The sequence below is a fragment of the Emydura macquarii genome, unplaced genomic scaffold (assembly GCF_026122565.2).
Source record: "Emydura macquarii macquarii isolate MOO-44397 ecotype Brisbane River unplaced genomic scaffold, CSIRO-AGI_Emac_v2 contig_3128, whole genome shotgun sequence".
NCBI lineage: Eukaryota > Metazoa > Chordata > Testudines > Chelidae > Emydura > Emydura macquarii.
In genome coordinates, this window is record NW_027133265.1 from 1,708,211 (window position 1) to 1,735,146 (window position 26,936).

Here is a 26,936-nt window from a genome sequence, read left to right on the forward strand (position 1 = left end):
TAGTTTTATTTGTAGCATACTATAAATACCCGTTTCAGGGAGAAGAGAAAATCCTTCTACTGTATAAACCTTGTTGACACTAAATACAATGCCATAATTTTTATAAAATAGAATTAAAAAAAACCCCGTTTCCTTTAAGCACATTTGTTTGACTTGCTGTCTAGTTATAGAACAGGGATGAAAGTATAAATCCCTAGCAGTACAAGACAACCATGACTAATGATGGTTTAAAGTTCTTTGATGCTGTTTATAAGCATACAGCCCTTACTCAATATGAATGCCTACAACATTCTATATGGGGTGGTGCCAGCCCAGTGTGTGGCCTGAGGTGGGCTAGAGAGAAAATTGGAGAGGGGGCTGTGCCCCCTTTTGCCACAAAGCCCTGCTTCTCTCTGTGCTTCCCCTGTCTGCTCCTCCTCAGGTAAGAGCCAGCCTGACTGTCTTGTCCCCTGCTCCCTGATGACCCGCCCTCTGGCCATGTCAGAGGCCAGAAGCTGGAGTCAGGCAGTGTGAATAGCTGCTGCAATAGCTGGTGCCATGGTATGAGTGGCCATGGTGCTCCCCTGTCTCCTCCTCCTGCTGCTGCTGCTTCCTGGGCTGTAGCTGCTCGTAGCCGGTAAAAGCCGCCAGGCCAGAGAGACCCATCAGGACTGGCAGAGCCCTTGGGGAGCAGCAACTGCCGGGGGTGGGACCGAGGGGCCCAGGCCAGAGTGGGTCAGTTGGGGCTGCTGTGGGGAGCCCCGGACCCTTCACTTGCCCTGGGCAGTGTGCCCCTGTGGGCGGGGACAGAGGCCGGGGGCTGCTCTCAGGCACCCTGGCTGCCTGCCCAGGCTTATTTCTCTATTGCTGCTGGAGCTGGGCACCAGGTGTAAGGGCAAAATCCACTACTGACAGATTTTGCTACCAGTAGCAGTTACTGACATCTATCATGTTCTTTTTTGCTCTCCTCTCTCGTTGGTCCAGGGGTAGCAAATTCTGACAAGGCATCAACCATCCATCACAATTTGCTATCTCTCACCTTTGTCATCCTCTAGTCCAGGGTTAACGAATTCTGACAGGTTGGGATATGGCTATCACAATTTTCTCCCTCTCACCTTTCCTATCTTCTTGTCCAGGGGTACGAAATTGTGACAGAGCATCAACCAACCGAATAAACTTTTACTATAAAAATAAAAATTTAGGGTTAAAAATTCCAAATTAAAAATCACGGTAAAAACATAGCAAGTGCTATACTAGAAACACAGATGTCATTGCTAAAACTACTAGCAACTATTTACTTATAAATATTTTCAACGATTATTTGCTATTAAATTATAAATGAAATAGCAAAATGACATCCATCTGTACAATGTTAACAAAGGTAAGTGATGAAGTGTTGAGTACTAAAAATATTTTTAAAAGTAAACAATTAGAAGGACCATTGCTATATTTAAAATGGATTACAAGAAGGAGATTGCAATTCAGGGAATCACAGCAGCAGATAATAAATTTGTGAACCGCGAGGAGACTTTATGTAGACATATAAACTGATAAGGGATTCTTTTAAATACTCAATGTGTGACTCGTAGTTTTTGCGGGTGTATGTAAAATAGTTCACTGAATCAAGTCTCCTTTAGCACCTCAGTACATTATATTACATAGAGAAGAGTTACCATGTCTAGACATTGGGATGTCCTGTGCCTTTAGGGACACAGCCCTGGGAAGCATGTGCAGTGACGTACTGTCCTGTGAGAGAGGAAATAAAAAAGCCCCTTTTCCCTCCTTCCCCCACCCTTTTTACAAATGTTGCAGGTGGATCAGCCCATCTGGGGTAACTTTTGTCCCCTCTGCCCCTCCCTGTGCTGGGGTTTTGTCCTCTGCCACCATCTGGCAGCGCTTCAACCATGGGCTTAACCCTGGCTCCTACCTCCCATTCCTGATTTTGCGTTTCTGCCCCTCTCCTTTCCGTCTCCAGCTGTTTGACACCCCCCAACCCCCGCACAGTCTGTTTCTGCCCTCTTCACAGACTGCCCACTCCCCCCCACATTTACCCTCTTTTAGCCCCTGTGAACAGTAGGCAGCAGATTTTAAACCAAAGCAAGGGCAGGGTGAACGCAGCGGCTTCAGTGGATGTTACTGAGTGTGCTCAGTTGTGTCCTCATGCTCATTAGAATGCAGTAAATTCAGAGCAGCAAATTCTGTCTGGTAGCAGCTGCCACACTATTTGCTCAGAGCTTGGCGGCCAGAGAGTAATGGTGGCAACAGGGGGGCTAAGGGAAATTTTGGGGTAGCTATAGCCTCTGCAAGTCCCCCTCTAGTGCTGCCTCTGATTCTACATTTGCAGTAATGGTGATCTATGACTTGTCTGCTGTTTTACAAGCAAAAATAAATTTTTCCTCCTAACTGTTGATAATAGGTATTCTTCTCTGAGTAGTGTCCCTATGGGTGCTCCACTGTCGGTATGTCTGCGTCCCTGTGCTTCTGATCAGAGAAGCAGTGTCTGTACGGCCTGTGCATGCTCTTTCCCTCCCTTGTTTTGTGCTTTGAGGCTAATCAGTGTTGCAAGGGTGAATGACCCTCAGTTCTTTCTCAACTGCCCATGGCTAGAGATGGAGCAATTAGCAGTCTGTTCATGGATTCTTTACATCTTTAGAATTGTTCTCTTAGATATTGGTAGTGTTTTCATTCACCCTTTTCTTCTTAGGCTTGGTCTACACTACAGACTTTTGTCGACCAAAGTCAGCTTTTTGCACCAAAACAGTGGTGATGTACACACTACAATCCATGCCCTCTCCCCTCCCCTCCACTGACCCAACTTCCCTGATTTTGTGACAAAATAAAACCACCTTGATGAGAGGCATAGAGTTTTTGGCACCAAACTTTTAGTGACAGCATCTGTGTAGACACTACGCTTGGTTATGTTGTGGTAAATGGCTTCCAAGAAGTGTCCCCCAATGCCCATCCTGACCACTCTGGCCATCAGTTTGAACTCCACTGCCCTGCAGCCATCTGCCCCACCTCCTTTCAAGTCCCAGGAATTCTTGAAATTCCACTTCCTGCTTGGTTGGCATGGAGATCTCACATCTCAATCTCCCTGCTGACCATGACTGCTCCATGCACCAAACACTCTCCCGCTCTCGGAGCACACTGGAGCTTCTGGATTTGATCAGTATTTGGGGAGAGGAGGCTGTGCAGTGCCAGCTCCACTCCAGCCGAAGGATTTTTTTATATCTACGGTCAGATTTCTTGTGGCATGGTGAAGAAGTATGAACAGGACATGCTGCAGTGCCATGCAAAAATCAAGGAGCTGCGCAGGGGTACCAAAAGGCTAGGGAGTCAAGCCATCGCTCTGGTGCTGAGGCTAGACCTGCCACTTCTATAGTGTTATAGAGTTTCCATTAATTTTTTTTTTTTTAAAGGGAGGAAAAAACTATTTAAATCTAGTGCTTACTTTATTCCCTCTCAATCTTCCCCCTTCCCCCAAATGATTGTTGTCTGCAAGGGGTATGCTTGGCTTCCCCGGGTTTAAGAGGTGCCTCTCCTGCAGGGAAGCCATACCAGTTACAGACGGACATTCCCACTGTGCGTGGTGCCTCAAAGAGGCCCATATTCCACAAAAGTGTACTTTTTGCCAGCAGATAAAAGCCAAATCCCGAAAGAACCAGGAATTAAAGTTGAAACGTCTCCTGATGGAAGGAGGATCCTCCCTCCCGATGAATGAGGCACTTTTGTATCTGCCTAAAGTTAAATGGCAAACACCAGCCTCTGTCACACCAACATACAAAAGGGCTGATAAAAAATACTGTGTACCTCCCAAAGATACCCATACTTTTTTCCCATCCTCCACCTAATTCCATTGTGGTGGATGTGGTGAACTCCCATGGCCGCCAACATCACACTAAGTCCATGCTTTCTGATATGGACTAGAAAAGGCTTGACTTGTTTGGAAGGAAGGCCTACTTTTCAGTGACCTTTCAATTCAGAACTGCAAATTACCAGGCTTTAACGGTGAAATGTAGTCACACAAACTACGCCAAACTTAATGCTTTTATTGACCAACTGCCAGGATCACAATGAGAACAGTTTCAGGCCATTGTACATGAGGGGTAATTAGTGGCAAGAACAGCACTCCTGACTGCACTAGATGCTGCAGATACACCAGCCCACTCAGTATCAACAGTGGTCATGGTGTGATGGGCATCATAGTTGTACCTTTTGGGGCTTCCAAAGGTGGTACAGACAATGGTAGAGGACCTTCCTTTTGAAGGCACAAAATTGTTTGGAGATAACACTGATGCATCACTCCACACTCTCAAAGACTCCAGGGCCACATTACAGTTATTGGAGATCTACACACCGGCTCAGAAAGGAAATTTTGTTATCAGTCTTCACACAAATCATGTCCTCCCCAGTACCCACCACAGTGCTACTATGAGGCATAGGGAAAGAAGTCTAAATTTCAGAGGCATAAACCATCATCCCCTCTATCCTCAACATCACATCTTCCACCTTGAAACACCAGTTCTGATGCGTTGATTGAAGCCCTGATAGATCACTCCCTACAATATCAGCTGCAGCTTCCCACATCCCTTCAGATGTTGCCTTGCTCTGTTCCTTCAAAATTGGGAACACATAACTACCGACAGATGGGTTTAGGGATTGTCTCCATGGATACTCTATCCATTTCACTTCCCTCTCCCGCCCTCTCTTCAGAGACCCTTCTAGAGAGAGACCTTTAAGACAGGAAATAGACCACCTCCTATGCCTGGGAGCCCTAGAACCTGTTCCGGTACATCTCAGAGGCAAAGGTTTTTATTCCCAATATTTTCTGATCCCCAAGAAAAAATGAGGTTGGAGACCTATACTGGACCTCAGAGCACTGAACAAATACGTAAAGGCACAAAAATTCAAGGTGGTCACACTAGCAGCGATTATTCCATCTCTGGAATAGGGAGATTGGTTCTCGGTCTTAGCCTCCAGGACGTGTATTTCCACATATCCATTCTACCATCGCACAGACGATTCCTCCGGTTTATCCTAGATCAGGTACATTACTAGTACAGAGTACTTTCTTTTGACCTCTTGTCAGCTCCCAGAGTATTATCCTAAGTCCTCTCCGTAGTAGCAACTCATATATGCATCCTGGGGATCATGATTTACCCATACTTGGATGACAATCTCCTCGGGGCCCGGCTCCTTTGAAGATGCCCTACGGGCCACCCGTGGAACTGTGGACATATTTGTGAAGCTGAGTCTACAAATCAACATCCAAAAATGGACCTTTATTTTGGTACAGCATTTGCCATTTATAGGGGCTGATCTCGACTCATGGCAAGCAAGAGCACTCGACGTGCAACACAGATCACAGCATGACCACACTCATAGAGACAATTCAAGCCAACCCACAAATGTCGGCCAGATATAGCCTCCAGCTTCTGGGACACATGGTGGCAGGCACATTTGTAATATCTCATGCCAGACTACATATGAGGTGTCTACAGGCATTGGTTCAGATCTGTTTACAGAGCAAACAAAGACAGGTTAGACAAACAGCTCTTGATGCTCTCCAGGGTCAAACACTCCCTGGATTGGTGGAAAGACCCAACAAATGTCTGTAAGGGGGCACTGTTCACACACCTCTCCCCCCACTGACATTGCTTCTAACTATGGGTGCATCTCAACAATCTCAAGACTCAAGGCAAATGGTCACCTATGGAGACAACTCTCCACATCAACCTCCTTCAGCTCAGAGCGGCCAGAAATGCTTTTTCCACTGATCATAAATATGTACACGAAAATTATGACAGACAACATAGCATGCATGTATTATATATATATATAGTTAAGGGGGCAGCAGATCATCCTCTCTATGCACGGAAATGCTTAAACTATGGAATTTGTTGCATTTGCCATAATGTTTTAACATCAGCGGCCTACCTACCGGGAGTGCAGAACAAAACAGCAGACAGGCTCAGTGGCAAGTTCTCATGTGACCATGAATGGGAAATGAACCCAACAGTCCTCCACAGCATATTCTATCAATGGGGGGACCCCAATGATAGACTTGTTTACTGCTTACCTGAACAGGAAATGCCTATTCCATTGCTCCAGAGCCTGCCTCAGGAAACACTCATTAGGGGACGCTGTTCTTCTCCCATGGGACAAGAGCCTCCTATACATCTTTCCTTTGTTCCCTCTGCTGCTGAAATTCCTGATAAAAAAATAAAAAGTGAAAAGCAAACGTCATTCTGATTGCTCCCATCTGGCCGAGACAGATGTGACACAGATGGTGACATGTCCACCAATCCCTCTTCAACCCACTCCTTACCTCCTCTCACAGAATGAAGGACAAACTCTCTATCCTAACCTGCAGGTCCTCTGACTCAAGGCTTAGCTCTTTCATGGTTCCAACACATAGAGAACTGCTGCTCTGAGGAGGTGCAGGAAGTGCTACTACACAGTAGAAAATGGACTGCCTGATGCACTTACCTGTAAAAGTGGACTAGATTTAAGGTTTGGTGTAATTCCAGACAAATTATCCCAGTATCTTCCACACTCCCAGTGGTGTTGTACTACATACTGGATCTCAAGAGGTTAGGACTGTCCCTCAGTTCACTCAAAGTACACCGTGCAACCATAACGGCTTTCCATCAACTAATAGAGGGATACTCAGTTTTTGCCTACCCAACTACAAAGAGACTCCTCAAGGGTATACCGAACCTCTATACCCAATCCAGACATCCCACTCTAATGTGGGACCTAAATCTAGTTTTAAAGAACCTGACTAGATTGCCCTTAGAACCTATGGCCACTTGTTCACTTACATATCTGTCGATGAAGATGGCATTTCTGGTGGCCATCACCTCAGCGAGGAGAATAGGGGAGATAGCGGCACTAGTAGAATGCATACCCCTTCATAGTATTCTTTAAAGACCAGGTTACTCTTAGACCACATCTGAAGTTCATCCTCAAGGGGACCTTATCTTTTCGCATAAACCAATTGATTCACCTCTCGACCTAAGCCTCATTGTGATAACAGGGAGACTATAGTGCATAGGAAAGACATTAGGGGAGCCTTAGCCTTTTATCTGGACAGGATGAAGGCCTTTAGGAAATCTTGTAACTTTTTTCTCTCTTCGTTGTAGAAAGGTCAGAAGACACAGCAATATTATCCCAAAGACTTTCCAAATGGATCTTGAACTGTATTAACCACTGCTGTCATGCTTGCAATGTGTTACCTCCATCCGGAATCGATGCACTCTCAAAGAGTTCGGTATCCACCTCTGTTGCCTTCCTGAAGAATGTTCCTATCTCAAAAATCTATAAGGCAGTGAATTGGGCGTCTGGTCATACCTTCGCAAACCACTATGCGATTAGTGGACAATGTTATAATCCATAACAGACTCGACTCCGAAGCCCTTACCTCCCACTGGGGCTGCTGCTTGGGAGCACCGATAAGGAGATTACTTGAAGAAGAGGAAGTTACTCACCTTCAGCAGTAACAATGTTTTTTCAAGATGTACGTCCCTATGGGTGCTCCACAACCCACCCTCCTCCTCTCTACCTTAGAGTTCTCAATGGAGACTTCGCGGTAGAGAAGGAACTGAGGGTGATTCACCCGCACTATTGTACCTCGAGGCACAACACAAGGGAGGGCAAAAGCACGCATGGGCCAATCAGATACTGCTACTAAAGATTTCCAATCGGAAGCGCAGAGATGCAGACACACCTATAGTGGAGCACCCATATGGGGACACACTTTGAAGAACCATCATTACTGCACAAGTTGAGTAACTTCTTCATCTGAAGAGGTTTATGATTTATCATGTCAACAGTAATAAGATTTGGAACAACCTTTGCCCCTTTTACTAATTTCTGCTTTCAGACCCTGTTTCCTGACTGGCTTATTGGTGGCCAGTAGTAAATTTTTCTGGACCTCCAACTTCACCTTCCCTGTAGAATATTAGGGTTTTTTTAATGTATATATTATTTTCAAGAAATTTAGTAATGTTCATGGAGAAAGTTCAGTATATTGTATTTCTGCTAAAGACTTCCAGAATGTATGTACTGACTTGGTTTTGTGAACCTCAAGACTGTTACATCTTGAGAGAAATGTTGATAAAAGTGAAAAGTGTAATTCATAGTAACCCACTCCATGTGCCTTGAGTTTTCTTCAGGTTTCTCCTTAAAACTCATTTCTTTATGCAGCCTATAAATTCTAGTCCTCACTTCAAAGAAATGTATACAAAAAGTTCCAGAACTTCAAATAAGTGAGAGTTATTAATCAGCACAGCTGCACGGTCTTGCTGCTGGTAACTACTGTTTTCTCTGACTCTTCTTGCCCTCCATTCTTATCTGATGGAGAGCCATGTTGTTGGTTTTCTGTCCACTGCCATGGCATTTATGCCTGTGACAGGATGTCAGCATCTCTTTGGGGAGAGGCAGGACTATTCTTCTGACTCATATTGACTTATGATGGAAGCCAGACTAGGTGGAATTCTTTAGCTCAGGCAGACTATGAGGTTTATGTCCTTCTGAGTGGGACGACAGAACTAAGAGTAGGGGCAGAAGTGCTTTGCAGAGGGAAATCCTAGGAAGAAGCCAAGCTCAGGAGAAAACTTTGGCTGAGGTTAATTCTATTGTTCAAATTAAAACAAAAGGCAAACTGCAGGAGTGGGTTTGGACATTAACCATATATATGTGTGTGGGCTGTACTTTGAAAACACTTTGAGGACTCTGCCCATTTCCAGTGGCATTGTAGGAATAAAGTAAATATATATAGTAAGGTAGTAAAATCTTGATGTTCACCTCAAGAGAAGTATCTGCTTACTAGTTACTCATTTGCATTCAAACTGACAAAAGCATACAAAATAATCTAGAGTTTGTGGGGTTTTGTATTAAAAAGTGTTTTGCTTTTTAATTAAACTTATATTCAGAGTATTAAACACATAGTCTTCTGGGTTAAAACAATCAAAAATCAATTAAAAATATTATGATGCTTTAAAAGGAAAGGAAACAAGTAGATCAGGGGTAGTTTTTCAAAGGTGATAGTAACTGCATTTTAATTGTTTTTTTAACAGAATAAAGATCCCAAAATGTCCCGAGTTGCACTGGAATCTCTCTATAGATTACTCTGGGTTTATGTTATTAGAATAAAATGTGAAAGCAACACTGTAACACAAAGGTAAGTACCTTATGTAATTAAAACTATTGTGAGGCTCTTTTAATGTTGATACCGTATTTTAAAAACATATTTTTAATTAAAAAGTACTTTCTAGTATTCTTTTTGTAAAGGGGTGTGGATTTGTTCATAACATCTGTTTTTCTAAATCCTTGTAGCCGTCTCATGAGCATTGTATCAGCACTTTTCCCCAAAGGCTCACGTAGTGTGGTGCCTCGAGACACACCTCTAAACATATTTGTGAAGATTATTCAGTTCATTGCTCAGGTAAGAGCTGCCTAATAATATATTTTAGATGGAGGTCTGAGAGTACACTAAATAATTTGTGGAAGAAACTTAAAGATAAAAGGCTAAATCCATCCCTGACATACTTCCATTGAAACCAGTAGAGCTACATTAGGAATGAAATTGGACCATAAACTTATAAGAAAGTAACCAAATTTAAATTCATTACACAACCCTGATTCATTCACAGAACACCATGCATCCTGTGTATCATTGAAGCAAGGGCCCCTATGGATAAAATGGTGTGTGATTGTGTAATTAAAGACTGCATCATAATGCGTAAGCAGAAGGGGGCTGAATTACAGTTGCAAGGTCAACTTTAATTCTGGCATTTCCTAATGTCTGAGTGCGTGACTTTGCAACTTTTCATGTTCTGTTAATGTAGTTTTTTGTATGTACTATAGTATAATGCAAAGAATGCTGCAGGAACTGGATTACAGTAAAGTAACTGAGGGTATGTCTACACTGTCAAGTGAAGTCGATTTAATTTCGATTGACATTCACCTGCTGAACTAATGAAGTCTGTCAGGCATGATCACACCATGCTCGTTGTGTTGGATGAATGTGTCCCCACCAGTACGATAGGCAGAGCAGTGCACCGTGGGTATGTATCCCACAGTGCAACTAGCCACAGGGGATTTTGGGAAGGTCTTTGGCCTCCCATGATGCAATGTCCTCCCTCCCTCCATCTCCTGATGTCAACAACAAACAAACACTTTTTTGCGCCGTTTTTCAAAACCCTGTCTCTGCCTTGCATGAGCCATTGTCGGAGAAGCATGGAGCCTGCTCAGCTCTGCACTATCGTTGTGAGCATTAGAAACACATTGCGACTTATCTGCAGCATTTCCAAGGCGAGAGAGGAATCATAAAATCATAGAAGAGTAGGGTTGGAAGGGACCTCAGGAGGTCATCTAGTCCAACCCTCTGCTCAAAGCAGGATGAACCCCAACTAAATCATCCCAGCCACACCTTTGTCAAGCCGGGCCTTAAAAACCTCTAAGGATGGAGAGTCCACCACCTCCTTAGGTAACCACTCTTAGTGAAAACATTTTTCCTAATATCCAACCTAGACCTCCCCCACTGCAACTTGAGACCACTGCTCCTTGTTTTGTCATCTACTACCAATAAAAACAGCCTAATTCCATCCTTCCTGGAGCCCCGTTTCAGGTAGTTAAAGTCTGCTATCAAATCCCCCCTCATTCTTCTCTTCTGCAGACTAAATGAGCCTAGTTCCCTCAGCCTCTCCTCATAAGTCATGTGCTCCAGCCCCCTAATCATTTTTTTTGCCCTCCGCTGTACTCTCTCCAACTTGTCTACATCCTTTCTGTAGCAGGGGGCCTGAAACTGGACACAATACTCCAAATGAGTCCTCACCAGTGCTGCATAGAGGGGAATAATCACTTCCCTCGATATGTGGATATGCTCCTACTAATGCAGCCCAATATGCCATTAGCCTTCTTGGCAATAAGGGCACATTGTTGACTTATATAGAACTTCTTGTCCACTGTAACCCACAGGTCCTTTACTGCAGAACTGCTGCCTAGCCAGTTGGTCCCCCGTCTGTAGCAGTGCATGGGATTCTTCCGTCCTAAGTGCAGGACTCTGCACTTGTCCTTGTTGAATCTCATCAGATTTTTCCTGGCCCAATCCTCCAATTTGTCTAAGTCACTCTATATCCTATCCCTATCCTCCAGCATATCTACCACTCTACCCATCTTAGTGTTATCTGCAAACTTGCTGAGGGTACAATCCACCTCACCCTCCAGAACATTAATGAAGATGATGAACAAAACCGGCCCCAGCACTGACCCCTGGGTACTCCACTGCCAACTAGACATTGAGCTGTTGATCACTGCCTGTTGAACCCGATGAACTAGCCAGCTTTCTATCCATCTTATAATCTATTCATCCAAGGATCCATCCAGGAGCCGCAGCATGGGAAATTGTGACATTACTCAAGCTGCCCTGCTACAAGCCATAGAACGAAACAATTTGCGATTGTTGCTGGCTGTTGCACAGCAGCTGAACTCGATAGAGCGCCATTTCTGTTCCTGCGAAACAAGTACTGACTGGTGGGATCGCATCGCTATGAAGGTATAGGATGATGAGCGGTGGCTGCAGATGTGTAAGGCCACTTTCATGGAACTTTGGACAGAAGCGCAGGAATACTCACTTGAGACTGTCTCTGACAGTGGAGAAGCGAGTGACCATTTCTTTATGGAAGCTAGGAACGCTAGACTTCTACCGATCAGTTGGGAATCAATTTGGAGTTGGTAGATCCACTATGGGAACAGCTGTGATTGAAGTGTGTAGGGCCATTAATAGACTTCTGCTAAAAAAGGTTGTGAGTTTGGGAAACGTGCAAGACATAGTAGATGGTTTTGCCACGATAGGGTTCACTAACTGTGGTGGGGCAATAGATGGCACATACATCCCTGTCTTCTCACCAGACCACCTGGCCACAGAGTACATAAATCAAAAGGGATACTTTTCCATGGTGTTGCAACTATTGGTGGATCACAGGGGATGCTTCATCAACATGGGGTGGTCTGGAAAAGTGCATGAAATGTGCATCTTTAGGAACTCAGGTCTGTTCAGAAAGATGCAATCAGACTTTCTTTCCAGTCCAAAAAATAACCAGTGATGATGTTGAAATACCAATAGTGATAGTGGGAGACCCAGACTACAATTCTGCAAGCATCTGGGTACAGGCAGGCCTGGTCCTTATGCTGCTATTCTGGTTCCACAATGATGCCAGCGCATTTAATAACAGAGTGGCATGGGAAAGTGTCCTATTATGGTGAAAGAAATAAGGCTGCCCTCCAAAGAACTTTCTGCAAAGGATTGCAGAGTACCTCCATGAAAGGTTCCTGGAGATACCCATAGAGGATTCTCGGGTCATTCCTGTGCACATAAACAGTCTTTTCTGGGGGCAACCCTCTGCATAACTGGAACACCAATGAGGAAGTCCATCCCCACCACACCTAATAATTTTTTTTTATATTAACCTGAACCCAACAGAGGATGAAACCTCAGCACTGTGATTTATATTACATACTCACCAGATGTGTCTTCCCCAGCATCTTGGTCAGTCAAGATGCTGTCCTATGTCTGGCTGGGCTGCTCCGGGTTTATAAACTGCTCCTAGCTGTCATTCTTCTCTTCCTCTTCCTCATCCATGTTCTCATCGTCATTGAGCTGGGACTCTTGTCCCGAGGTATCAACGCTGCATCTGGGTGCAGTGGTGGGGTCACTGCCGAGAATTGCATGCAGCTCCTCATAGAAGTGGCATGTCTTTGGTGACGAGGCAGAACAACTGTTCGCCTCCCTTGTTTTTGATACACCTGCCTTAGCTCTTTGATTTTAACAAGCTCTCTTGCGTGTCCCTGTTGTGCCCCTTCTCCAACATACCCCGCAATATCTTTTCGTAGATATTAACATTTCTTCTGCTGGATCAGAGCTGAGTCTGAACAGACTCTTCTACGCACAGACTGATGAGAACCAACATGTCAGGTCTGCTCCAGGCGGGAGTGCGTTTGGGGCATGCAGTTACCATGATCAGTTGTGCCGGTGAGATCTGCACACTGACCAAACAGGAAATGGGATTAAAAATTTCCTGGGGCTTGACTAGGGGAGGGTCTGTTTCCTATGTACATGGCTGTGGTGTAGCGGAGTTCAAACTAATGTGCAGAGCGATCACAGCGGAGCTTTGTGGGACATCTTCCGGAAGCCAATTATGTTGATTTACACAACGCTCAGCCTACACTGCCACTCATTTGACCCATCCACTTCGATTTTAGCGCTACACCTCTCGTGGAGGTGGTTTTATTAAGTCAATGTTTCCGGTGAGTTAGGTCAGCAGAATGGACCTGGCAGTGGACATGATGTGATCACCAGAAGCCGCCTTCCATCGACCTAACTTCACAGTGTAGACCAGGCCTAAGACAATAACTCAATAGGGATCATTAGCAAAGAAGAACTTTCTTTGTCACAGGTACTTATAAGATAGTAAGACTCAAGATTCAGTTTCTTAGCTTTGTGTATGTGCTAATACAGAGTGAGTCTTATGTAGGCATGTTTTTCTTCATAGGAACGCTTGGATTTTGCAATGAAAGAAATAATATTTGATCTTCTCAGTGTTGGAAAATCACCTAAAACCTTCACTATTAATCCAGAGGTAAAGTCACCTAAAGAGCTCAAGTTCTGTTTGTCTTTATTTGTGAAACAGTATACAATATTATACATAGCAAAGAATGCTAAAGAATAGAAGACAGCTGTTCAACATGCTGATGCAAAATGGGCCACCAATGCTGCTACTGAGCCTGCTGTAGTTCTCCCTACTGAAATAGAAATGTTCGCACATGCTCTAAGCCTCTGCACAGCATCTATGCCATCCTAGGCATTCAAAAGCAAATCATTATTTCTATATGACTCTCTGATGCCATATTTTAAAGGAAGAGAGGGCAGAGGTAGCCTGGCACAAAGATTTAACAATAGTGACATACTCTAAAAGGAAGAATGTGAAATGATGGGAAAATTATGGTGAATAGGTATGCAAGGAATCAACTATTAGGGGACCATGTGAGGACTGGTTGGTCCATATTTCAAAAGAGTGCAGTGTGGATCAAACCAAAGAAACAGCTGTAGCTGTGCAGTAGTGTTTTTTCAATTGTGGCCAGTAGTAGATGGGGCAGGAACTAGGTAACATTTGACTTTTTTCAGTAAAAAAATAAAAATCAGGAAGTGTGTGTAATGTTTACTATAATTAGCATCTTTTCCTCAGAGAAGTCCTTCCCAGCCCTTTACAGTTTAGTACATAGGAAAGCCCCAATCCTGCAGTTCTTTGGGTTCAGCAGCCTTTGCATGAGCAACAAATTGCAAGATTAGAGCCTTAGCAAATAACATTGTATATACTTTGATATCTATCTTCAGCATTACTCTGTGAAGATTCATGTCGATAGTAATTATAATTTAGTGCTCTGTCCTGCTAGTTATTGAGCACCTCTTGAGAGGTGCTGAGCTGCTCCCAAATCCCACTGATTGAATCAGAGCTGCCGAGGAGCATTCCTGGATCAAGCCGTTTAATCTTACTACTATAAATATCCTAAAATGTAACATTTAAATAACGTTTACCATAGTAGGGCTCTTTAGATCTCTCCTTATTAAAGAGAGGACAGTGAAATAGGTATTAATATTTATTTTGCACCATGTGTATTACATTGCAAATTTGTAATTCCTTCTGGTCTCTAATTCCTTTGTCTTCCCTTCCCTCTACCACTGAAGAGGATGAATATAGGTCTCAGAGTCTTCCTTGTGATCGCAGACAGTTTGCAGCAGAAAGACGGTGAACCGCCAATGCCAACAACAGGAGTTGTTCTTCCCTCAGGAAACACTCTGCGTGTAAAGAAAATTTTTCTCAATAAAACTTTGACAGATGAAGAAGCAAAAGTCATAGGTGAGTGGTATTCTTTTGCAAGTACCTTAACAGCTTAAATATACACATTCATCCTTAGTGATGCTGAAGCAGTATTTTTATGTGGGGATTGGTTTTATATTTACTAGTAATTTTTAAAAAATTCATCAAGTGTTTAGTACTGGTGAAGATTTTTTTTTAAATGGCCCCACTTATTTACAGTAGAAATGTAAATAACCAGATCCTTGGCTCTCCATCTACTGTTTTGCACTGTTTAGGCAGCGCAAAGCAGCCTGAAAATAGTCTTAAAGGGGCAGCTGGGCATTCCCCTTATATACGGAGCAATTTGGGGCAGGCCTAGGAGACAGTGAGGTGACTGAGGCCATGACCATTGTGATTTCTGGCTGATGGAAGGGTAGGTTGTAGACTCTAGGTGACTCTTAAATATGCTGGGGACCAAAATTGCCTCAGGATGAAGGAAATAGAAAAGGTGCTTAGAGTCACTTCTTTCCATTTGTTTCCTCATGTTCCTCCAAAAAGAATTATATACTTTTATATAATAATATAAACCTGTTTATTTGTAAAAAAGGAAAATATTGTCAGTTAAAATATGGTTCAGTTAAAAATAATTTAGCATATGATTTCTTATCTTCTGTACAAGATACTGGTCCTAAACCAAATAAGTAGTGATCAAGTGAGTTTACAACCAAGGTGAAAATAAAATTTAAAAATACTGAGTTGTGAAAGAGGTGACTTTGAGTGCTTTACTTCTTCAGGAATGTCAATATACTACCCTCAAGTAAGAAAAGCATTAGACAGCATTCTTAGGCATCTGGATAAAGAAGTTGGGAGGCCAATGTGCATGACTAGTGTACAGATGTCGAATAAGGAACCTGAGGACATGATCACGTATGTAGCAAATTATAATTTAATCATCCTTCGTGTCATATCCTTGTAATTAATTTTTGTGCCTAAAAGAAATTCAGAGAGCAATTTATTAATACATTTAAATGTGCTTAGGTTTAATTTAACATTAGGATACTTAAAATTTGTCCACAAAGGATATGGTAATTGAACTGATTATGAAGATTTGGGGTTGACTCCGTAATATTGAATGCAGCTTTGAAAACATATGGAGTGTATTTAATGTTGAAGATACCCTAAAGTAGGCTTCCTTGTGATTCTGTTTGGTGTAAATTGATTTTGCAGGGGGGAGAGAAAACCTAAGATTGATTTGTTCAGAACTTGTATTGCTGCTATCCCAAGACTGATTCCAGATGGCATGAGCAGGACTGACCTTATTGAATTACTAGCAAGGTAAGGAAAATGAAATCCTAGTTTTACAGAAAGTCCTAAGAAACCAAAAAAAAAAAAAAGCTGTATGCAATATTCAGAGACCCAAGGCCAAAAACTGTTGTAAATATGTTATTAGATACGAATATTCCTTTTGCACAGAGAGTCTGATATTTTTTTCCATTGTGACGTGTTATTTATTGTCGGCAGACCCAGAAAGGACAGTTTCTAGTTTTTCGTAGATGGCCTCTCATCTCTTTAAAAGTTTATATTCTTCTTCAAGTGCTTGCTCATGTCCATTCAGAATTAGGTGTGTGCATGGTGCATGCACCGGTGCTGGAAATTTTTCCCCTAGTGGTCTCTGTTGGGCCGGCTCTAGCGCCCTCTGCAGTGGTGCGCATATGTGCTTGTAAATATAGGGCGCCACCAGCCCCCATTCCTTTAAGTTCCTTCTTACTGCCCATAATGGTGCTGGAACACTCTCTTGCTCCTGCAAGCTTCAGTATTCCTAGTGCTTCTTGATTTTATATAATGTACATAGTTGTTATTTCAGTGTTCATTACTTAGTAGTCAGCAGTTGGTTAGTTAGTAGTTTACCCAGGGTCAGGGCATGCCCCGGGCCCCGGAGTTTAAACCCTGCACTTCGTGCAGGAAGTTTATTCCATTGAGTGACCCACACCAGAGTTGTCTGAAGTGCCTGGGAGAAGTCCACCTTTGCGAGAAGTATAAGATCTGTAAAGGGTTTCGCCCTCGAGCCAAGAAGGACTGGGACATTAGACTCCAGGCCTTTCTCATGGAGTAGGCACTTAGACCAGTGTTGGAGCCACGCTCGGACTTGGCGTCCAGTACAGCAGCATCGACTAGAAGTGCTCCCATGGTGTTGGGGCCCGCACGGCACCATTCAGTGTCACTGGCACTGAAAAAGAGGAAGGTGCATGCCGAGAAGGAGCCGAAGTCATTTAAGAAGAGTTTGGGCACCGCAGGGAAAGACGATTTGCCCCTGAAAACACCTCCGCCCACAAGGGCGTCGAGCCCGGTACCGGTACCACCAACAACTCCTGGGAGTGGCAGAGGCCCGCATTGTTTACTGCTCCCTTTTATACCTGAGGTTTTTCAGGTAATGAAGGACCTGTTGGCCCTGCTGGTGCCGCATACACTGCAGGAGGGTAGGACAGGCACCGAAGCTTGGAGGCCCAGACCAGAGGCCAGCCTAAAGGAAAGCCAGCGCTGGTGTCACTACAGCCTCTTCCCTCCTCAGTGGCTTCACAGCAGTCACCGGGATCCTGGCACTGCTCCCTGGTACTGCATTGGCATGGGTCGGGGTCAAGTCTTTGGTCACCAGAGTCCAGGCGCCGGTCACCAGAACATCCGTACCGATCCAACAAGTGCCGACGTCGGTCTCCGGAGCACCGTCATTCCCCAAGCCCCTGGTACCACTTTGTGGGTCTCCAAGGGGAATCTCCAGAGACCCAGGATGCAAAAGTCCGTATAGAAAACCTAAGGACAAGAACGTGGTTAAGGCGTGCACAATCCTCGGGTTCCCGGCACCACTCCTCATCTCTAGAGCCCAGGTGCTCAAAAAGCAGTGTGAAAAAGTAGGCGGTGGTGGCGCCCCCATGGTCACCAACTTTCAGAATTCAACTTTGGAGTCGGGAGATGTGATGGTCCTCCCCCGAAAGGACAAGACCCCAAGCAGCCTAAATTGGAGGCTGTCCGCAAGGACAGTGGCCAGGTCCCTTGGCAATGTTGGAACCTGTAGGGGTTCCCTCAAGCCAGTATGCCATACGCTCAGTGGTTGATGAGCACCTCGGTACCGCAGTTGTATAAGGACCAGGCCACAGCACCGGAGGCAGTTATTGGGTCGGACCAGGAAGATTCCCTTTCAGCCAGCCTTTCGGTAACCACCCCGACTAGGTAGGAAGTTCCAGCCCCCCCTCAGATTCCTGACTCCTCCTCGCCCGACGAGGCTGTGGCAGGCCCCTCTCATGTCGTCCCTCTGGATGATTACAGGGTGCATCAAGAACTGTTGAAGCAGGTAGCAGCCAACCTGGGGCTCAAAATAGAGGAGCTTTTTGAGCCAGTGGATGAACTCTTTGGAATCCTGGCATCTGTGGCGCCCTCCAGAATAGCCCTCCCAGTCCATAATGGGGTGCTAAAACTCGCCAAAGCATTATGGCAGACCCCAGCCTCCCTGCCCCCCACATCTAAGCAGGCAGAAAAGAAACATTATGTGCCCGCCAAAGGGTTTGAATACTTGTACAAGCACCCATCCCCGGGTTTGCTGGTTGTGGCGGTGGCCAATGAACGCGACAGGCAGGAACAAAACAAGGAAGCCAAAAAATTAGATTTATTTGACCTCAAGGTATATTCAATAGCGAGCTTGCAGCTGAGGGTGTCCAACCAGCAAGCAGTTTTTGGCTGGTACCATTAAAACTTCTGTCAGTCACTGGAGAAATTCGCCAGCTCCCTCTCACAGTCCTCCAAGCAGGAGTTTGAAGCAGTCCTGGAGGTGGGGAGGGCAGTAGCCAGAGCCTCCCTGCAGGCGGCATCGCAGCAAACTCGGCTGCATGGTCGATGGCTTCAGTGGTGTCGTTGAGGAGGGCATCGTGGCTGCAATCATCCGGTCTTTCAATGGAGGTTCAACAATCCATCCAAGACCTTCTGTCTGATGGTTCCCTCTTTGCAAATTATACTGACTCCAAGCTGCATGGGCTGAAAAATTCAAGGGCCACTCTGAGATCGTTGGGCCTCTACATCCAGTCTTCTTCCAGAAGACACTTTAGGCCCTCTCATCATCAGCGCTTTGGGGGTCAGACCTGGACCGAGCCCTCCAGAAGGAGGCATAAAAACTATAAGCGAAGTCAGGCCAATTCGCAGGCCTCAACCTCGAGATCAGGGCCAGCCGCCACCCCTCAAAGGGAAAGCAAGGCTTTTGAAGGTGGGCCAAAAGCAGCCTAATAGACTTTACTCAGGTTCCCGATCCCCAGTTATTTTCTTCCTGCCTAGTGCCTTTCCTCCCTGCTTGGAGGGCCACAACTACAGACCACTGGGTGCTAAACACAGTGGCTTTTGGCTATACCCTCCAGTTTCTTTCACTCCTACCTTCCCGCCTTCACTTCCCATCCCTCTTCAGAGACCCCTTTTACAAGCAACTCTTTGTTCACAAGGTATAGGCCCTACTGCGTGTGGGGACAGTGGAAGAGGTCCCTCAAGCATTGAAAGGAAAGGGTTTCTACTCCCACTACTTTCTGATCCCAAAAGCCAAAGGAGGGCTGAGGCCCATGTTAGACCTGCGTGCTTTGAAGAAATTCCTCAAAAAACTAAAATTTCATATGATCACTTTGGCAGCTATCATTGTATCTCTGGGGTGCCCACCTCGGTGCCCTATGGACTCAAGGTCTCTGATCCAGGGAAGAGTCGTCTCTCCACATCAACGTCAGAGAGCTCAGGGCGATTCGCCTGGCTTGCAAGGTATTCCTGCCGTACCGCTCCAACAAAATGGTGAAAATCCTAATGGACAAAATAGCTACCATGTGCTATATCTACAGGCAAGGGAGGGCCAGATCTGTCACAAGTACTGCACTTACCTGCTCTGAAAAATACTCCGGCGCATCGTCTGAGCAGGACCTTTTGCTCTCACCAAGAGTAGTCTCTACACCAGGAGGTAGCCGACAGCATTTTCCAGAGGTGGGGAACTCCCCAAATAGACTTATTTGCAACCAGGGAGAACAAGAAGTGTGCCTGATACTGCTCCCTCCTTGGGGCGGAAGATGCCTCCCTGCCAGACTCTTCTCTCCTGTCATGGTCGAGGGGTTTATTGTATGCTTTTTCCCTGATACCTGTCATACCCAGAGTCCTTGTGAAAATCAAGCAGGACAGAATGCGGTCATCCTGGTAGCCCTGGCATGGCCCAGGCAACATTGGGTCGGGATGTTGTCGGAACTCTCAATGATCAGGCCATGGTCACTTCCGCTGAGAGTGGACCTTTTCTCTCAAGACCAAGATCAGTTGCTGCACCTGGATCTGACCACTCTTCGCCTGATGGCATGGATGCTTCATAGTTAAGCAGGGATGAGCACCACTGCTCGGCCCAAGTTCAGAGGATCCTGTTGGAGAGCAGGAAGCCATCCACGAAGGCATATTATTTAGCCAAATGGAAACGCTTTATCTGCTGGGCGACAGCTCAAAATGTCTCGCCATCGAAATCCCCTATTCAGATGATCCTGGACTATCTGCTTCATCTGAAACGGGAGGTCCTGGCCTTCTCATCTATCAAGGTGCATCTGGCGGTGATCTCGGCCTTTCACCCTCCGATCCAGGGCAGGTCAGTCTTCTCTCACGGGATGGCATTCAGATTCCTCAAGGACCTGGAGAGGCTTTTTCCGCCAATATGGCGCCCGGTACCTCAGCGGGAACTAAACCTCGTCCTCTCGAGACTTACGGCACTGCCATTTGAGCCGTTGGCCTCTTGCTCCCTTGCGCATCTGTCCTGGAAGGTGGTATTCCTGGTGGTGGTCATCTCGGCACGGAGAGTCTCTGAGTTAAAAACCATGACATTGGAGCCGCCATACACAGTTTTCTTTAAGGACAAGGTGCAGCTTTGTCCTCACCCATCCTTTCTGCTGAAAGTTGTCTCCCACTTCCATGTCAACCAGGACATATTCCTGCCAGTGTTCTTTCTGAAGCCCCACAAACGCAATAAGGAGAGGTGTCTTCACTGTTTTGATCTGGGGAGGGCGTTGGCTCTTTAAATTGACAGAACAAGGCCCTTCTGCCCCTCCACACAGCTCTTCATTGCGATCGCTGATCGGATGAAGGGATGTCTGGTGTCGTCTCAGAGGATTTCCTCCTGGATTACAACCTGTATTCAGACCTGCTATGAGCAAGTGGCGGTCGCGCCCCTGGCTTCCCTATTTTCCCACTCTACAAGGGCGCAGGAGTCTTCAGAGGCCTTTCTGGAATGTGAACCCATTCAGGACATCTGTACAGCCACTACGTGGTCCTCAAGATACACGTTTATGTTCCACTATGCCATCACGCAGCAAGCATGGGATGACGCTGTGTTCGGCAGGGTGGTGCTGCAATCATCACATCTATGAACTCCTGCCCGCCTCCAGAGGTACTGCTAGTACATCACCTAATTCTGAATGAACATGAGCAAGCACTCAAAGAAGAAAGAATGGTTACTTACCTCGTAACTGTTGTTCTTTGAGATGTGTTGCTCATGTCCATTCACAGCTCACCCTCCTTCCCCTCTGTCGGAGTTCCGGTAGGAAGGAACTGAGAGGGACGGGGGCTGTATACGAGCACCTACGTGCACCACTGCAGAGGGTGCTAAAGCTAGCCCTACGGATACCACTAGGGGAAAAATTTCCGGCACCGGTGCATGCAGCGCGCACACACCTAATTCTGAATGGACATGAGCAACACATCTCAAAGAACAATAGGAACAGAAGATGGTGTTGTGAGAAAGTAAAAACTTTTAAAAACACAAGTATTTTTTCTAATTATCAAAAATGTCATTAAAATAACCACATCATAGATGTATGGATTTATTTAATAGTATAATGTTTGGTAAGTGCCTCCTAGTCTAAAAAACCTGAGACATATTTTCAAAATTGTGGATGCTAATCATATGCTTGTTTTTGCACATGCCTGAGATGAGCTACAATTTACACATGAACATACCTATTTATTTAGATTTCAGTCTGGGGCGAGGAGGGAATAGGAAAATACTCCATACCAAAGGATGTCCATCCAGAGCTTTGAAATATTTGCAGACATTGTTCATGTACATGCAAAACTGCATACCTGAAAGTGTGGCCAATTCTCTTCAAATTATATGATCACCTCCTTAATTAGTTAAAACCTGCTGCCTGGAACTGCTGTAGCAGTAGAACCTGCTGTTAATACCCCAGATGTAGCTTCAAATGGATTTAAAATAATGACTCAGGTACAAGTCACGTCTCTCTAGGCAGGGAGCATAGCTAACTCAACCTTCCAACACAGAGATACTTCATGTTGTTACAGTCAAGGAGATAAATTGACTTCAGTTTATAACTGGTAAAAGGCCTTTGTCCAGTTGAGAATGTGAGGATTTGAAGAGATGATGAAGTTCTTTAATAGTGCTGTACACTCTTAACAGGCTGACAATTCACATGGATGAAGAACTGCGTGCCCTCGCTTTCAATACTCTACAGGCATTAATGCTCGATTTTCCAGACTGGCGGGAAGATGTTCTTTCAGGATTTGTTTACTTCATTGTGCGTGAAGTGACTGATGTGCATCCAACGCTTCTTGACAATGCAGTAAAGATGTTAGTGCAGCTAATAAATCAATGGAAACAAGCAGCCCAAATACACAACAAAACCCAAGATTCCCAGGTATCATAATGCTGCATGAAATTCTTACATTGCCAATTCCATGTAATTAAACTAATTTCCTGTGAAATTAAAACATTCTCTCTTAAAATCAGTTTTTAGCGATTTGCTTTCCTCATTTGATTCATAGCATTTTTTTTTTTTTAATTGTTATCTGTGCTGTCATAGGGCAGCCCCTCCTGTAACAGGCCATGACATACCAGGCATTCCTGCCACAGTTTCCCCTTTCAGAAATCCCTTCCAGCTGGAGTGCAACCCCACTCTTCCCAGTGGGAATGCCCCCAGTCCATCTGCTGGGAGATAATCCTTACCAGGAGAGCATCCCTCACTCCCCATGGTCCTCTCCTTGTTCCTCTTGGTTCAACTGTCTGGCTTGGGAGATGTCAATGGGTAAGCTCCTCCACTGTTCCCCTGCCTTAAGCCCTCTCTGACCCTTGGCTCTGGCCCTCTGGTTAGACATCAGCAGGCCACTCTCTCTCCCTGGACTTTAGCCCTCTCCAGCCTTCTGCCCCTTGTTCTCTGGCTTGGGTAAGTCAGCCAGCAGACCTCTCTTGCTGCTTTCTTGCCTTCAGCCTTCTCGTAGGAAACAACTACAGCTTCCTCCTAAGACCTTCTGCAGTACCCCTGGCTCCCAGGCAACTCTCACCTGCCCTTTTCTGACTCTGTTAGTCAGGTAGCTCTGACTCACCAGGTCTCTCTCACCTGGTTCTCTTTGGACCCAGATGCAGTCTTTTAAATCCAATTAGGGTGAATCACAGGGGCACTGGCCCTGCTTCCTCTTAGAGGGCCAGTGTCATCCTGACATATGCTTATTCTGTTTATATTACAGAGATATATTTTTGTATATACACTTGTATCCTCATATTTGTTGCTGAATTTTGTATTTATTTTTTTAAAATTATGAACAAAGAAGTCACTGGTTAAATAGTGCTGAATATTCTGAATATTCCTTACAAAGAAATCAGCTACTGCTTCTTTTTTATGTGAAGATCTCAATTTGTAATTGGAAATTTAGTTAATAGGAATGGATGAGCTGGTTTGGCCTTATCCTTCGCTCAAAAGTTAAAGTAAACCGAATGCATTTTGTTGAGGTTGAGAAAGCTTGGTAAACTATTTTTTAAAAATCACATGCCTCTCTACTGGTCTCAGCAGAAAGTGGAATTCCCAAAATTGAACAGGAAAGACTGTTCATATGATATCCCTGTTTTGGCTGAAACCAGGAAATGTTAGAAATCTTGTGAGAGCCAGTGTCATGAAATTTCTAGAAGTTTGGATAAGCATCCAAACCAAAATTCTAAACCTTTTAGAACTATTTCTCCCATCACTAATAATTGAACCATTTTAGCTTACTAGTGTTTGTTTTGCTTTTAATTTAAATGACTCCTGTATAATTTTTTTAAAGCGTGGTGCCCCTAATGGAACTGCCCATACTCTTCCCTTGGAGAGGACCCTTTACTCCAACGTTTTTCATATAGTGGAAGGCTTTGCATTGGTCATTCTTTGTAGCACGAGGCCTGCGACAAGAAGATTAGCTGTCAGCATTCTTCGAGAAATACGGGCTTTGTTCACACTTCTAGAAATTTCCAAGGTAAGAGCTAAGAGGTAGTCATATATATTTGTCACTGAAAGGGTACTACTTGGTGTCCTTTGTTGAACTTTGAGATTCTCATGCATCATATTTGTCCTTTTTAGGGTGATGATGAGTTGGCCATAGATGTGATGGACAGACTGAGCTCATCTATTCTTGAGAGTTTCATACATCTCACTGGGGCAGATCAGGTAGGAATATTTTGTGGATAATATGAAGTTATTATACAAATTAGTTTGTCCTCAACTTAATCATGTATATCCTTATCTAAATATTGTTCTTCTTCGAATGATGGTCCCTATGTGTATTCCACACGTGGGGTGTGCATGTGTGCCATGTGCCTGAGTCCGGAGTGTTTGTTAGCAGTATCTGTTAACCTGCTCGTGCATAGGGCATCCCCTCATGCTCCCAGCCGAGGGTATAAGTAGTAGTGCGGGTCGACACCTCTCCAGTTCCCTCTTACTATTGCATGGCCTGAGTCGGAATCCCTATTCCTTTTCACTCTTAGTCTTTAATAAGAGATTAGCTACTCTTCATTCGGTGTATATAGTTGTAGATAGTCATTTTAGTGTAGTGAGTTAATGTAGTTCTTTCCCGGTTTGGGGGATCGTTCCCCCTCCCTGCCCCAGCACTGTGCCCTAGATTCTGGAATTTAAAAATTACCTCTCCCGCCCGTGCTCATTCTCTGTGGGCGACAAGCACCCAGAGGTGCCTTTACTGCCTTGGCAAGGCACATATCACAGCTCACTGCTCCATCTTCAAGTCCTTCCCTCCCCGAACCTGGGAAGCTCGAGAGCTCCACTTCCATAAGTACTTGATGGAGGAAGCCCTGAGACCGAGGATACACTTTGGTCCAGGACCAGCAGAATCCTCCTGTACAGTGACCATCACTGGTGGTCAGCACCCCCTCTTAGCACCTTGCATTCCCTGGATCTGTTGGTACTGAAGACCAAGATGAAGTTTCGACATGAGAGTAAAAAACACTCTCTCAGGCACAACAGCAGATTGCTTCTATGAGTTGCCCATAAGGACAGCGTTTCCTCCCTGAGCCAGGCCAGATTGGGTAAGAGGTGCGTGGATCCAGTCGGACCGCCACCTAAGCTTCCCTATGTGGAGGGTAAGACCAGGCGCAAATGAGGTCTGACATGCACCATTTGTCCTGCTGATACCTCTGTGCCTCCCAGAAACACTAGCCCCTCAGATGCCATCAGGGCCCTCTGGTATTTCCGTGGGCACACCATAGATTCCTAGTCACTCTGAGCCTTTCTTGTTGGTGGGGGAAGTGATCTTTCCCTATCCACAATCCCCACTCCTCTCTTGCCCTCTCCCTACTCCAGAGGACAAATCTCTGCTGCTGCTGGACAAACCTGTCCCATTGCCGCACTGCATCTTTCTGGTACCGATGGTCCACTCATTATTGGAACTGTCTTCAGAGTCCGAGGAGTTCTCAGAGCCGGAACCTTCATTCTCACCAATGCCACACTGCAGTTCAGATTCTCAGCCCAGACTGCCTTACCTCACCGGCATATGATCCGGCAACAGAGGCCTGTTACCACTACCAATGGGGCCCACCACATATGAGGGACTCTTGTTTTTGGCCATACTGGGCACCCTGGGGTCCCCAATGGAGATGCCAGGCAACATCGCAGGCATCTTATCGACTGTCTCCCATTTGCCTGTCAGTTTATGAGGAAGAGGCAGCCATCAAACCGGTATCGCCAGCTCCAACATCCTCCACTGCTGCTTCCTTATCGCTAGATGAGGCGCTTATTTCTGTCCCACTCTTTTCATCAGGTGACCACCACCAGTACCAGGACTTTCTTCAGAGGGCAGCAGCAGACCTGGGTATTCTGTTGGAAGAGGTTCAGGACCTGCAGCAACAGCTCCTGGGCATCCTCCAACCCCAGGCGTTCTCTCAGGTTGTTCTTCCCATAACAAAGCCATCTTCCAGCCAGCATGGGCAGTATGGCACACCCCTGACTTCTGTGCCCCCACACTTCAGAGAGTAGAGAAAAGGTATTTTGTACTGCTAAAGGGGCAGATTTTCTTTTTACGCATCCACCCCAGCTCTCTTGCTGTCCACTCAACCATAGAAAGGGCACACCAGAATCCACAGAAGTCTATCCTTCTGGACAGGGTGGCAAAGAGGATGCACCTGCTGGGCTGGAATGTATATTCCTCAGCTGGATTACAATTCTGGATTCCAAACTACCAGGCTCCGCTAGCCAAGTATGATTTTAATAACTACAACAGGCTAGCAGAGTTCACGGACAAGCTGCCGCCAGACCAACAGCAGCAATTCCAGGTGCTGGTAGAAGAGGGGCGATTGATTGCCAAGGTGGGCCTCCAGGCCACTGTGGGCTGACATGTCCTCTTGCTCTCTAGCAACCAGGGTCATTACGTGCCGAGACTTGTGGCTCCAATTGTTTGGCTTCCTCAGGGAATATAGTCAAGGACCTCCCCTTTGACAAGAACAAGTATTTCCACAAGAAGACTGACGACTCCCTCCACTTTCTGAAGTGGCCACACTATGGTTCCTTGGTATCTATATTCCGGCCCCAAGATGCAGGCAGTAGAGGCAACAGTTCTGTCCACGCCCACACACTCCCTACCCAGTCTACTACCAATGCCAGCAGGAGGCCCCAGTAGTCAGCCCCTCTCTCAAAGGTCCTGCTCTCAAACGCCCCACTTCCCCACCTCTGCAACAATCACCTCCTTGACCCTCTCCCAGCTGCAACCAATACTGCAGTTTTGACGCGCAGATTGAGATCCTCAAACCCTCTCCCAATGCCACCCACAGTGTCCCATATAATCTTT

At 45.4% G+C, this 26,936-nt stretch overlaps 1 protein-coding gene across 9 annotated transcripts in view; it reads left to right on the forward strand.

The window, feature by feature from the left end:
• FRYL (FRY like transcription coactivator) overlaps positions 1–26,936 on the forward strand; it is a 385,878-nt gene that overhangs the window by 228,387 nt on the left and 130,555 nt on the right. For all 9 annotated transcript variants that reach the window (XM_067531263.1, XM_067531262.1, XM_067531264.1 and 6 more), the window contains 9 exons: positions 9,060–9,163; positions 9,319–9,427; positions 13,536–13,622; positions 14,729–14,900; positions 15,635–15,767; positions 16,068–16,175; positions 22,297–22,534; positions 23,934–24,119; positions 24,224–24,310. In XM_067531263.1, the coding sequence (XP_067387364.1) occupies positions 9,060–9,163; positions 9,319–9,427; positions 13,536–13,622; positions 14,729–14,900; positions 15,635–15,767; positions 16,068–16,175; positions 22,297–22,534; positions 23,934–24,119; positions 24,224–24,310 (1,224 nt within the window). The remainder of the gene's footprint in view (positions 1–9,059; positions 9,164–9,318; positions 9,428–13,535; positions 13,623–14,728; positions 14,901–15,634; positions 15,768–16,067; positions 16,176–22,296; positions 22,535–23,933; positions 24,120–24,223; positions 24,311–26,936) is intronic.